Genomic DNA, 14,192 nt, shown 5'->3' with positions numbered 1-14,192 from the left:
ATATACTGATTATGGTCCTCTATCCAACACTTTCTGTTTCACTGGAAACTTTGTAAAAATGTGTAAATGTGACGTATTTTGTCAATTGTGATTTTTACACCGCAATCGAAATTGGTCTTCCGCTTTTAACCCATCTGTGCAGTTAGAACACACACACACACACTAGTGATTACTAGGGGGCTGTGGATCACACATGCCCAGAGCGGTGGGCAGCCCTAGCCCGGCGCCCGGGGAGCAGTTGGGGTTAGGTGCCTTGCTCAAGGGCACCTCAGTCATGGCCTCAGGTCTGGGAATCGAACCCACGACCCTCCAGTCACAAGACCAGTTCCCTAACCGCCAGGCCATGACTGCCTTAAAACTTAAATATCAAAAAAAAAAAATATCAATGACTAATTAATATCTCTACGAATCTTCAGAAGCATCGCTCTATCCCTCTTGAGCCCTTGGCAATAACTTACCAACACAGAGGAGATCCACTTTCCATAAAGCTCCTTTTCCATACTATACATAATACCATGTGAATATACTGGAGTAAAACCAGTATGGGTGAATCTATGGGAAATTCTGAAAACATAACTGGATTCAGTTAGCAAAATACATACAAAGCATAATCTATGCATCTTCTCATTTTGTCTCTCTCTTCATGTCTTCACAGAGCAGATATTAATGATTATATTATTATAGAATCTAATTTAATGTAATCTACCTTGGTAGTAAATACATTGTCATTGCTAAGGATGGATGCAACAGTGAAACCTTTAAGAATCCCCCCTGAAATGGCTGTTTATGCAGAGAAACATGAAATATTCGACCTCATTCAGGTATGTGGCATTCTGCACTTTATAGGCTTATTCTGTGAAATGAAACATTAATCACCTTTTCTCTCATGCAGACACTGATGAGAAACCTCATCGTTGATAAGCCAAGAGATCCCATTCAGTACCTGATAGGACTGCTGAAAAGAGAAAATATTGAAGGTGAATGTTCGGTTAGTTTCTACAATGTTCAGGTTTTGAATTAAATGTTTCTCTAAATTCAGATTCAGGCATAAGTTAATTAAGTACATCTAATTCCCATTGTAAACCTATTGTAATTTTTAGGATCGTAAAACTGCCACCAGATGGCGCACTCTTACCATTATACAGCATAAAACAGATGAAAATTGTATGAATCTGGTGTGTAAAATTGTTATTCCACAAAGTATGAAAAACAGTGATTATTACTCGGATATTTCATTGGAATGTAAATGACTTACCTCAATTTGATTTGACAGGTAATCTTTTGAAAATCTCTTATTTAAAAATGTGTTTTTAGTCCCAAGGGTTATGCTTCTGGGTCCACCAGCGTCTGGGAAACGAACCTTAGTAAGTCTTTTATGTAATTTAACGTTTACCTTTCTAAAGTGATCCTATCTTGTTTTGTAAATGCCAAATTTATTATCATCAATTTCTTTTTTGTATTTAGCATAGTTTAAATATCTTGCATATAAATGTGATTTTGATTGAGCTCCTCTAATGGTTACATGTACATTTAATATGAAGGATGAAGCAGGTAAGATCATTCTTCTGTCTTGCTATTTTCCCATCGTGATGTGTCCTCCATCTGGGAGCCTCGGTTCTAATCCTCAACCCTTCCTGTCTCCTTCCATCTTATATGCTGTTTCAAATGGATCTTTTGCTTTGCCACAGGCAAAAAAGTTGTGTGAGTGCATTGGTGCTATTCATGTAACTGCCAGCGATATCCTTAAGGATGACACTGACCTCACCAGGGCTGCACAGAAGTATAGAGAAGAGAATCAGGTGGGACTTCAGCACCTGCTTCTAGTTCTTTTCTGTCTCTGTAAATATCTGTGAAAGTAGCACGCAGACTCCAGATATCTTCTAAAAGAAACCAGGCTTTAATAATCGTTTAGTTCGTTTGGTTTTGGACTTGGTGTTTGACATGGTGTTTCCATGACTGCTGTTCCTGTGCAGACTCAATCGTGACAGATTTATCTGAGCTAGAAGTGTTTTTGCTGTTTTTGTCTGCTGTCTTTGGTCTGATAATGCAAATGTCATGCAAACGTGTTAACATGTAAAACAGAAAAAGTTAAGTATGACAGAAGAAAGAGATATGTGCTTTTCCCAGTGGTTTAATTATTCTAACGATCTCCCACTTACACTCAGCATGGCCTTGATTTTTAAAATAACACACCTCAAAAAGGCAATTATTACCACTTTCACTGAATCCATAATGGATTACATAATTAAAGGCAGTCAGGCGTTAATCAGGTGATTCACAGTATTTGAACTGTATTATTTGATAGTAATTGTTTTGTTTGGATGACTGATCCAAACCAATAATTTTGAATATGTGTGAGGATTTTTTTTATTAATGTACAGACACACAATATTCTTTTAAATATTATTTTTAATCGTTTTTGTATTTACACCTTAATGTCAGAATGGTAAAAAATAAAATTTCTATGGCTATCACACAACTCAGTAAGGCTGCAATTCTCTTAACATAAAAAATTGTGACAAACTTCTGAATTCAACTGGTCTTTGTTAATTGTTCACCTTACTTTTGAGACAAACAGTAATAAAATAAATGTATATATTTTATATATAGATATATATTTCAGATATTTTACTGATTAATAATAAATGTATATATTTTATATATAGATATATATTTCAGATATTTTACTGATTAATAATAAATGTATATATTTTATATATAGATATATATTTCAGATATTTTACTGATTATTATTTCTGTTTCTGATAGGAAGTCCCTCAAGACCTTTGGATAAAATTGATACAGCAGCGTCTGTGGAGGAGTGACTGTGTGAGGCGGGTGAGTTGTATGGGAGATCCTCACACACACACACACACACACACACACTCACACACACACACACACACACACACACACACACACACACACACACACTGTCACTGCACATCTAAGTGCCTCGTCATTAAAGGCTTAGGGTTAGAATTTTTAAATTTTACTTTTTTGCATTACTGGGACCAAAAAATAAAATGTAAATAAAAACGTGCTATAAAAGTAAAACAATAAGAATACTAAATTGACACTTTTTCATACGGTTTTGTAGGCAACAGCAAATGTCCAAATCAAGCGTTTGGTGCCCTGTGTGTGTGTGTATCTGTGGGTGTTCCACAATATCTTATTCACCCGTGTGTGTATTTGTGTTCCCTGAGGTGACACAGTGATATTTCTTTGAGACTAGTGTGTGTGTTTCTTTAATGAGCCCTTCGTCACTGGCCCCTCCAGCCTTTAAAGCTCAGCTGATCACCTCCCTAACGCTACCAAAGTGTCTTCTGTCCAGCTGTGTGGTCCACTCCACTCTCTCAGTCCTTCATTCATCCTCCCATCGCATCATGTCATGCGTCCTGTCCCAGCATCCTGGACACCTCCCCTCTCACTCCTGGACCCCTCCCCTCTCACTCCCGGACACCTCCCCTCTCACTCCCGGACCCCTCCCCTCTCACTCCTGGACCCCTCCCCTCTCACTCCTGGACACCTCCCCTCTCACTCCTGGACCCCTCCCCTCTCACTCCTGGACACCTCCCCTCTCACTCCTGGACCCCTCCCCTCTCACTCCTGGACACCTCCCCTCTCACTCCTGGACCCCTCCCCTCTCACTCCTGGACACCTCCCCTCTCACTCCTGGACCCCTCCCCTCTCACTCCTGGACCCCTCCCCTCTCACTCCTGGACCCTCCCCTCTCACTCCTGGACCCTCCCCTCTCACTCCTGGACTCCTCCCCTCTCACTCCTGGACCCCTCCCCTCTCACTCCTGGACACCTCCCCTCTCACTCCTGGACTCCTCCCCTCTCACTCCTGGACCCCTCCCCTCTCACTCCTGGACCCCTCCCCTCTCACTCCTGGACCCTCCCCTCTCACTCCTGGACTCCTCCCCTCTCACTCCTGGACTCCTCCCCTCTCACTCCTGGACCCCTCCCCTCTCACTCCTGGACTCCTCCCCTCTCACTCCTGGACTCCTCCCCTCTCACTCCTGGACCCCTCCCCTCTCTCTTCCTCTTTCCTCTCAAGTGTCAGTTTTTGCCACGCAAGCGTCCAGAGAAATATGTAGATCATGACAAAAAAAAGCAAACACACACACAACAAAAACACACACAACAAAAACACACACAACAATATAGGAAGGCCTATATTGTGTCTATACATGATTGGGCCTGTATATTACAGACAGAGAGAGATTGAGGGTGCCAGAGACTATGCTTTGTTAATTCACTCCTTGCACACCTTGCACGCCTAACATGACTGCCCGTGTATTCAAAGTATGAATGTAGTCTGCAAAGCCTGGCATTACATGACTGACATGACTGGCATGACTGACATAACTGATATGACTGAAATGACATCACTGGCATGATGAACAAAAGTAATATGACTGATATGACTGACATAACTGGAATGAGTGGCATGACTGGCATGACTGTAATGACATGACTGATATGACTGACATGACTTATGTCTGACATGACTGGACTGACATGACTGATATGACTGGACTGAAATGACTGACATGACTGGACTGACATGACTGTTATGACTGGACAGATATGCATACAAACTATACATACATTTAGGTAGAAGTGTGTGTGTGTGTGTGTGTGTGTGTGTGTGTGTGTGTGTGTGTGGTAGTGTATGTACTGAAACTATGACAACATATACTAATACATACATACATAAGTATACATAGAAACTATACATACATATAGGTATAAAGGTGTGTGTGTCTGTGTGTTTGTGTGAGAGAGAGAGACAAAAAAGAAGCCAAATATCAGTTTGTATGAGCATGTGTTAGTCACTGAGATATGGGTGGGTATGGCTAGGGAAGTGTCATTGTGAATGCTATAGGAAGGCCTGCTTGTGCCTGTATGTGTGTGTGCCTGGTTAATAGACACAGAGAGATCTAGGTAGCCAGAGCAATGTTTACTTAGGGCACAGAGATGGGAGGGGGAATGTGGGTGAGAGTGTGAGAGAGACTGAGAGTGTGAGTTTCAGCTTGCGTGCGTGTGAGAAGGAGAAGGTGACAGAGGGACTTTACATGCATTCTTATGCATTGTATATAATACTGCACTGTAGAGCCATACGATAACCGATTTAGATGAAACTTGACAAATTTGTTCAGGATGGGATTCTGAATGGGCTTGTGCATTTTGGTCAGAATTGGGTAAAATATGAAAGAGCTTTAAGAATATGAATATTATATGTATCGATGCTGTCCATTAAAAAAATATTTAGCAGGTATAAGTGTCCTCAAATTCAAAATCTTTGGATTGTTTTTTGATTTCACACTCTGTAGAGTATTATAAGACTTTGCTTGACATGATAGTATGAAAATCCTAGGAGGAGTATGAAAAATGATGATTTCAAACTATTATTAACTGTAAATAAACTGTGCATTTTTTAATAGGACATGTAATGGGAAAGTTGTTCGCACTACTGCAAGGAATCAAAAGAGTCCAATTGCATGTTCCCAAGTGGAATTATGTAGGGGATACACTTGCTTTTTTTGCAATAGCGCCCCCCAGTGGCCAATCGACACCCGGCTGGATTATGTCATAGGGGGCGTGCACTTGTCCACACCCAAGAGGTTTCGTGCAGATCGACCAATGGTAAGCCTGTCAAACGCGTGCCGATCACTGATTGGCCGATTACGTCAGCCATTTTGGAAGTATGGCATGTCTGCTTTAGGACCTGGTTTCCAGAGGCCCATAGATGATGTCTGTCAAGTTTCATGTGGATCGGCCAATCTGAGTGCATGGGGCAAATTTTTGCATGTTATAGCGCCCCCTAGCAGGTGAGGTATGGCAACCACTGCGAGCTGCCCCAGACCCTCACACGGAAGCTGTCTGTGAAGTGCCATCTCATTACATGCAAGTTTTCTTAAGTTAGAGTTCCATATGTGCAAAATTTACTATTGAATTTACGCCCCCTCATTTGATTGGCTTGTACTGACTAGGTAGTGAAGAAATTAGCATTTTTGTTGGATACATTTTAAAGTTCAGACTCTTCTGAACGTTTTGATACCACATATGTGCACGTATGTGAAAAATCCAGGGACTAGTTCGCGCTCAAAGATGTGTGTGATTTTGCACATTATGCAAATTAACTCGAAATCTAAGTGGGCGGAGCTTAATGGTTGTATATTAATTGTCCTATTGAATTTAGTCAAGGAATGCATAGGAACTGGAATTTTGGTTCTAGGACCTACGGTGTAGGAGATATGGACAAAAAGTCAATATGGTCTGCTATAGCGCCACCATCAGGCCAATTTGGGGTCCCTGTATGGGAATCTGGTCCTTGGAGGTAACTGAACCTTTTTGCCAAGATTGGGTTTTCTAGGCATTACGGTCTAGGCTGCACGATGCATTTTATGTCAAAAAATGGGCAAAAGAATAAGAAAAATAAGAAATATAGCCGCAAGCGGCGATAGGCGGGTTCACACACACAATAAGCAAAAGGAAGCCCAAAAGGTCCTTTAGACCTAAAAGTGAAAAGAAGCTGTTTGGGTTTGGCCAGTGTGTGCTCTACAGATAGTGTGTAATGACATCTGCATGTGTCAGAAAGGGAGACACAGAAACAGCACATCTGGCTAGGGCTGCATCTATGTGAACAATATAGGAAGGCCTGCATGTGTCTATACATGATTGGGCCTGTATATCACCGACAGAGATAGATTGAGGGAGCCAGAGACTATGCTTTGTTAATTCACTCTTTACACACCTAGCATGCCTAACATGACTGCCCATGTATTCAAAGTATGAATGTAGTCTGCAAAGCCTGGCATTACATGACTGACATGACTGGCATGACTGGAATGACATCACTGCCATGACGAACAAAATTAACATGACTGATATGACTGACATAACTGGCATGACTGTAATGATTTGATGATTTGACTGACATGACTGATATGACTGGACTGAAATGACTGATATGACTGGACTGAAATGATTGGCATGACATGACTTACATGACTGGCAGAACATGACTGGCATGTCTGATATGACTGACATCACTGGCATGACTTACATATACTATACATATACTATAGATATGCATACAAACTACATACATTTAGGTAGAAGTGTGTGTGTGTGTGTGTGGTAGTGTATGTACTCAAACTATGACAACATATACTAATACATACATACATAAGTATACATAGAAACTATACATACATATAGGTATAAAGGTGTGTGTGTCTGTGTTTGTGTGAGAGAGAGACAAAAAAGAAGCCAAATATCAGTTTGTATGAGCATGTGTTAGTCACTGAGATATGGGTGGGTATGGCTAGGGAAGTGTCATTGTGAATGCTATAGGAAGGCCTGCTTGCGCCTGTATGTGTGTGTGCCTGGTTAATAGACACAGAGAGATCTAGGTAGCCAGAGCAATGTTTACTTAGGGCACAGAGATGGGAGGGGGAATGTGGGTGAGAGTGTGAGAGAGACTGAGAGTGTGAGTTTCAGCTTGCGTGCGTGTGAGAAGGAGAAGGTGACAGAGGGACTTTACATGCATTCTTATGCATTGTATATAATACTGCACTGTAGAGCCATACGATAACCGATTTAGATGAAACTTGACAAATTTGTTCAGGATGGGATTCTGAATGGGCTTGTGCATTTTGGTCAGAATTGGGTAAAATATGAAAGAGCTTTAAGAATATGAATATTATATGTATCGATGCTGTCCATTAAAAAAATATTTAGCAGGTATAAGTGTCCTCAAATCCAAAATCTTTAGATTGTTTTTTGATTTCACACTCTGTAGAGTATTATAAGACTTTGCTTGACATGATAGTATGAAAATCCTAGGAGGAGTATGAAAAGTGATGATTTCAAACTATTATTAACTGTAAATAAACTGTGCATTTTTTAATAGGACATGTAATGGGAAAGTTGTTCGCACTACTGCAAGGAATCAAAAGAGTCCAATTGCATGTTCCCAAGTGGAATTATGTAGGGGATACACTTGCTTTTTTTGCAATAGCGCCCCCCAGTGGCCAATCGACACCTGGCTGGATTATGTCATAGGGGGCGTGCACTTGTCCACACCCAAGAGGTTTCGTGCAGATCGACCAATGGTAAGCCTGTCAAACGCGTGCCGATCACTGATTGGCCGATTACGTCAGCCATTTTGGAAGTATGGAGTGTCTGCTTTAGGACCTGGTTCCCAGAGGCCCATAGATGATGTCTGCCAAGTTTCATGTGGATCGGCCAATCTGAGTGCATGGGGCAAATTTTTGCATGTTATAGCGCCCCCTAGCAGGTGAGGTATGGCAACCTCTGCGAGCTGCCCCAGACCCTCACAGGGAAGCTGTCTGTGAAGTGCCATCTCATTACATGCAAGTTTTCTTAAGTTAGAGCTCCATATGCGCAAAATTTACTATTGAATTTACGCCTCCTCATTTGATTGGCTTATACTGACTAGGTAGTGAAGAAATTAGCATTTTTGTTGGATAGATTTTAAAGTTCAGACTCTTCTGAACGTTTTGATACCACATATGTGCATGTATGTGAAAAATCCAGGGACTAGTTTGCGCTCAAATATGTGTGTGATTTTGCACATTATGCAAATTAACTCGAAATCTAAGTGGGCGGAGCTTAATGGTTGTATATTAATTGTCCTATTGAATTTAGTCAAGGAATGTATAGGAACTGGAATTTTGGTTCTAGGACTTACGGTGTAGGAGATATGGACAAAAAGTCAATATGGTCTGCTATAGCGCCACCATCAGGCCAATTTGGGTCCCTGTATGGGAATCTGGTCCTTGGAGTTAACTGAACCTTTTTGCCAAGTTTGGGGTTTCTAGGCATTACGGTCTAGGCTGCACAATACGTTTTAGGTCAAAAAATGGGACAAAGAATAATAATAAGAAAGAAATATAGCCGCAAGCGGCGATTGGCGGGTTCACACACCAATAGGCATTTTGGCCTCAATAGGCAAAAGGAAGCCCAAAAGGTCCTTTAGACCTAAAAGTGAAAAGAAGCTGTTTTGGTTTGGCCAGTGTGTGCTCTACAGATAGAGTGTGATGACATCTGCGTGTGTCAGAAAGGGAGACACAGAAATAGCACATCTGGCTAGGGCTGCATCTATGTGAACAGTATAGGAAGGCCTGCACTTGTCTATACATGATTGGGCCTGTATATTACTGACAGAGAGAGATTGAGGGAGCCAGAGACTATGTTTTGTTATTTCACTCCTTGTACACCTAGCACGCCTAACATGACTGCCCGTGTATTCAAAGTATGAATGTAGTCTGCAAAGCCTGGCATTACATGACTGACATGACTGGCATGACTGACATAACTGGCATGACTGTAATGATTTGATGATTTGACTGACATGACTGATATGACTGGACTGATATGACTGGACTGAAATGATTGGCATGACATGACTTACATGACTGGCATGACTGACATGACTAATGTAACTGACATCACTGGCATGACTGACATATACTATACATATACTATAGATATGCATACAAACTTTACATACATTTAGGTAAAAGTGTGTGTGTGGTAGTGTATGTACTCAAACTATGACAACATATACTAATACATACATACATAAGTATACATAGAAACTATACATACATACAGGTATAAAGGTGTGTGTGTCTGTGTGTTTGTGTGAGAGAGAGACAAAAAAGAAGCCAAATATCAGTTTGTATGAGCATGTGTTAGTCACTGAGATATGGGTGGGTATGGCTAGGGAAGTGTCATTGTGAATGCTATAGGAAGGCCTGCTTGCGCCTGTATGTGTGTGTGCCTGGTTAATAGACACAGAGAGATCTAGGTAGCCAGAGCAATGTTTACTTAGGGCACAGAGATGGGAGGGGGAATGTGGGTGAGAGTGTGAGAGAGACTGAGTGTGTGTGAGTTTCAGCTTGCGTGCGTGTGAGAAGGAGAAGGTGACAGAGGGACTTTACATGCATTTTTATGCATTGTATATAATACTGCACTGTAGAGCCATACGATAACCGATTTAGATGAAACTTGACAAATTTGTTCAGGATGGGATTCTGAATGGGCTTGTGCATTTTGATCAGAATTGGATAAAATATGAAAGAGCTTCAAGAATATGAATATTGTATGTATCGATGCTGTCCATTAAAAAAATATTTAGCAGGTATAAGTGTCCTAAAATCCAAAATCTTTGGATTGTTTTTTGATTTCACACTCTGTAGAGTATTATAAGACTTTGCTTGACATGATAGTATGAAAATCCTAGGAGGAGTATGAAAAGTGATGATTTCAAACTATTATTAACTGTAAATAAACTGTGCATTTTTTAATAGGACATGTAATGGGAAAGTTGTTCGCACTACTGCAAGGAATCAAAAGAGTCCAATTGCATGTTCCCAAGTGGAATTATGTAGGGGATACACTTGCTTTTTTTGCAATAGCGCCCCCCAGTGGCCAATCGACACCTGGCTGGATTATGTCATAGGGGGTGTGCACTTGTCCACACCCAAGATGTTTCGTGCAAATCGACCAATGGTAAGCCTGTCAAACGCGTGCCGATCACTGATTGGCCGATTACATCAGCCATTTTGGAAGTATGGCATGTCTGCTTTAGGACCTGGTTCCCAGAGGCCCATAGATGATGTCTGCCAAGTTTCATGTGGATCAGCCAATCTGAGTGCATGGGGCAAATTTTTGCATGTTATAGCGCCCCCTAGCAGGTGAGGTATGGCAACCTCTGCGAGCTGCCCCAGACCCTCACAGGGAAGCTGTATGTGAAGTGCCATCTCATTACATGCAAGTTTTCTTAAGTTAGAGCTCCATATGCGCAAAATTTACTATTGAATTTACGCCCCCTCATTTGATTGGCTTATACTGACTAGGTAGTGAAGAAATTAGCATTTTTGTTGGATACATTTTAAAGTTCAGACTCTTCTGAACGTTTTGATACCACATATGTGCATGTATGTGAAAAATCCAGGGACTAGTTCGCGCTCAAAGATGTGTGTGATTTTGCACATTATGCAAATTAACTCGAAATCTAAGTGGGCGGAGCTAAAGGGTCCTAGAGGCTTTTTTGTTTGGTTTGAGCCAAGGAATCCATCAGAAGTGGAATTTCGTTTCTATGACCTACGGTGTAGGAGATATGGACCAAAACGCAAAATGCTGCGCTATAGCGCCACCATCAGGCCAATGTGGGTCATTGTCTGGGTTTCCCTCATTGCACCTCTGGTGCACCTGTCTGACAAGTTTGGTGTTTCTGGGCCTTACAGTCTAGGCTGCAGTATGCGTTTTACAGCCTGAAAAATAATAATAATAAGAAGAAAAACTCGAGCAATTACAATAGGGTTCCCACACTATGTGTGTGAACCCTAAATAGCCGCAAGCGGCGATTGGCGGGTTCACACACAAATAGGCATATTTTGGCCTCAATAGGCAAAAGGAAGCCCAAAAGGTCCTTTAGACCTAAAAGTGAAAAGAAGCTGTTTGGGTTTGGCCAGTGTGTGCTCTACAGATAGAGTGTGATGACATCTGCGTGTGTCAGAAAGGGAGACACAGAAATAGCACATCTGGCTAGGGCTGCATCTATGTGAACAATATAGGAAGGCCTGCATTTGTCTATACATGATTGGGCCTGTATATTACAGACAGAGAGAGATTGAGGGTGCCAGAGACTATGCTTTGTTAATTCACTCCTTGCACACCTTGCACGCCTAACATGACTGCCCGTGTATTCAAAGTATGAATGTAGTCTGCAAAGCCTGGCATTACATGACTGACATGACTGGCATGACTGGCATGACTGGCATAACTGATATGACTGGCATGACTGAAATGACATCACTGGCATGATGAACAAAAGTAATATGACTGATATGACTGACATAACTGGAATGAGTGACATGACTGGCATGACTGTAATGACATGACTGATATGACTGACATGACTTATGTCTGACATGACTGGACTGACATGACTGATATGACTGGACTGAAATGACTGACATGACTGGACTGACATGACTGTTATGACTGGACAGATATGCATACAAACTATACATACATTTAGGTAGAAGTGTGTGTGTGTGTGTGTGTGTGTGTGTGTGTGTGGTAGTGTATGTACTCAAACTATGACAACATATACTAATACATACATACATAAGTATACATAGAAACTACATACATATAGGTATAAAGGTGTGTGTGTGTCTGTGTGTTTGTGTGAGAGAGAGACAAAAAAGAAGCCAAATATCAGTTTGTATGAGCATGTGTTAGTCACTGGGATATGGGTGGGTATGGCTAGGGAAGTGTCATTGTGAATGCTATAGGAAGGCCTGCTTGCGCCTGTATGTGTGTGTGCCTGGTTAATAGACACAGAGAGATCTAGGTAGCCAGAGCAATGTTTACTTAGGGCACAGAGATGGGAGGGGGAATGTGGGTGAGAGTGTGAGAGAGACTGAGAGTGTGAGTTTCAGCTTGCGTGCGTGTGAGAAGGAGAAGGTGACAGAGGGACTTTACATGCATTTTTATGCATTGTATATAATACTGCACTGTAGAGCCATACGATAACCGATTTAGATGAAACTTGACAAATTTGTTGAGGATGGGATTCTGAATGGGCTTGTGCATTTTGGTCAGAATTGGATAAAATATGAAAGAGCTTTAAGAATATGAATATTATATGTATCGATGCTGTCCATTAAAAAAATATTTAGCAGGTATAAGTGTCCTCAAATCCAAAATCTTTGGATTGTTTTTTGATTTCACACTCTGTAGAGTATTATAAGACTTTGCTTGACATGATAGTATGAAAATCCTAGGAGGAGTATGAAAAGTGATGATTTCAAACTATTATTAACTGTAAATAAACTGTGCATTTTTTAATAGGACATGTAATGGGAAAGTTGTTCGCACTACTGCAAGGAATCAAAAGATGGAATTATGTAGGGGATACACTTGCTTTTTTTGCAATAGCGCCCCCCAGTGGCCAATCGACACCCGGCTGGATTATGTCATAGGGGGCGTGCACTTGTCCACACCCAAGAGGTTTCGTGCAGATCGACCAATGGTAAGCCTGTCAAACGCGTGCCGATCACTGATTGGCCGATTACGTCAGCCATTTTGGAAGTATGGCATGTCTGCTTTAGGACCTGGTTCCCAGAGGCCCATAGATGATGTCTGCCAAGTTTCATGTGGATCGGCCAATCTGAGTGCATGGGGCAAATTTTTGCATGTTATAGCGCCCCCTAGCAGGTGAGGTATGGCAACCTCTGCGAGGTGCCCCAGACCCTCACACGGAAGCTGTCTGTGAAGTGCCATCTCATTACATGCAAGTTTTCTTAAGTTAGAGCTCCATATGTGCAAAATTTACTATTGAATTTACGCCCCCTCATTTGATTGGCTTATACTGACTAGGTAGTGAAGAAATTAGCATTTTTGTTGGATACATTTTAAAGTTCAGACTCTTCTGAACGTTTTGATACCACATATGTGCATGTATGTGAAACATCCAGGGACTAGTTCGCACTCAAAGATGTGTGTGATTTTGCACATTATGCAAATTAACTCGAAATCTAAGTGGGCGGAGCTTAATGGTTGTATATTAATTGTCCTATTGAATTTAGTCAAGGAATGCATAGGAACTGGAATTTTGGTTCTAGGACCTACGGTGTAGGAGATATGGACAAAAAGTCAATATGGTCTGCTATAGCGCCACCATCAGGCCAATTTGGGTCCCTGTATGGGAATCTGGTCCTTGGAGTTAACTGAACCTTTTTGCCAAGTTTGGGGTTTCTAGGCATTACGGTCTAGGCTGCACAATACGTTTTAGGTCAAAAAATGGGACAAAGAATAATAAGAAAGAATATAGCCGCAAGCGGCGATTGGCGGGTTCACACACAAATAGGCATATTTTGGCCTCAATAGGCAAAAGGAAGCCCAAAAGGTCCTTTAGACCGAAAAGTGAAAAGAAGCTGTTTGGGTTTGGCCAGTGTGTGCTCTACAGATAGTGTGTGATGACATCTGCGTGTGTCAGAAAGGGAGACACAGAAATAGCACATCTGGCTAGGGCTGCATCTATGTGAACAATATAGGAAGGCCTGCATGTGTCCATACATGATTGGGCCTTTATATCACCGACAGAGAGAGATTGAGGGAGCCAGAGACTATGCTTTG

General features: G+C 41.5%; 1 protein-coding gene across 3 annotated transcripts in view; it reads left to right on the top strand.

Moving 5' to 3' along the window:
• ak8 (adenylate kinase 8) overlaps positions 1 to 14,192 on the top strand; it is a 45,785-nt gene that overhangs the window by 934 nt on the left and 30,659 nt on the right. The window contains exons 2-6 of one of the 3 annotated variants that reach the window (XM_076998201.1): positions 656 to 821; positions 893 to 977; positions 1,315 to 1,364; positions 1,689 to 1,799; positions 2,770 to 2,838. In XM_076998201.1, the coding sequence (XP_076854316.1) occupies positions 738 to 821; positions 893 to 977; positions 1,315 to 1,364; positions 1,689 to 1,799; positions 2,770 to 2,838 (399 nt within the window). In that variant the 5' untranslated portion in view covers positions 656 to 737. The remainder of the gene's footprint in view (positions 1 to 655; positions 822 to 892; positions 978 to 1,314; positions 1,365 to 1,688; positions 1,800 to 2,769; positions 2,839 to 14,192) is intronic. The other 2 variants (XM_076998199.1, XM_076998200.1) reach the window with 2 other exon arrangements.

Source organism: Brachyhypopomus gauderio, chromosome 3 (genome assembly GCF_052324685.1).
Source record: "Brachyhypopomus gauderio isolate BG-103 chromosome 3, BGAUD_0.2, whole genome shotgun sequence".
Classification (NCBI taxonomy): domain Eukaryota; kingdom Metazoa; phylum Chordata; class Actinopteri; order Gymnotiformes; family Hypopomidae; genus Brachyhypopomus; species Brachyhypopomus gauderio.
Note: the sequence above shows the minus strand (reverse complement) of the source record. Positions and strands in the feature narration are given on the sequence as shown.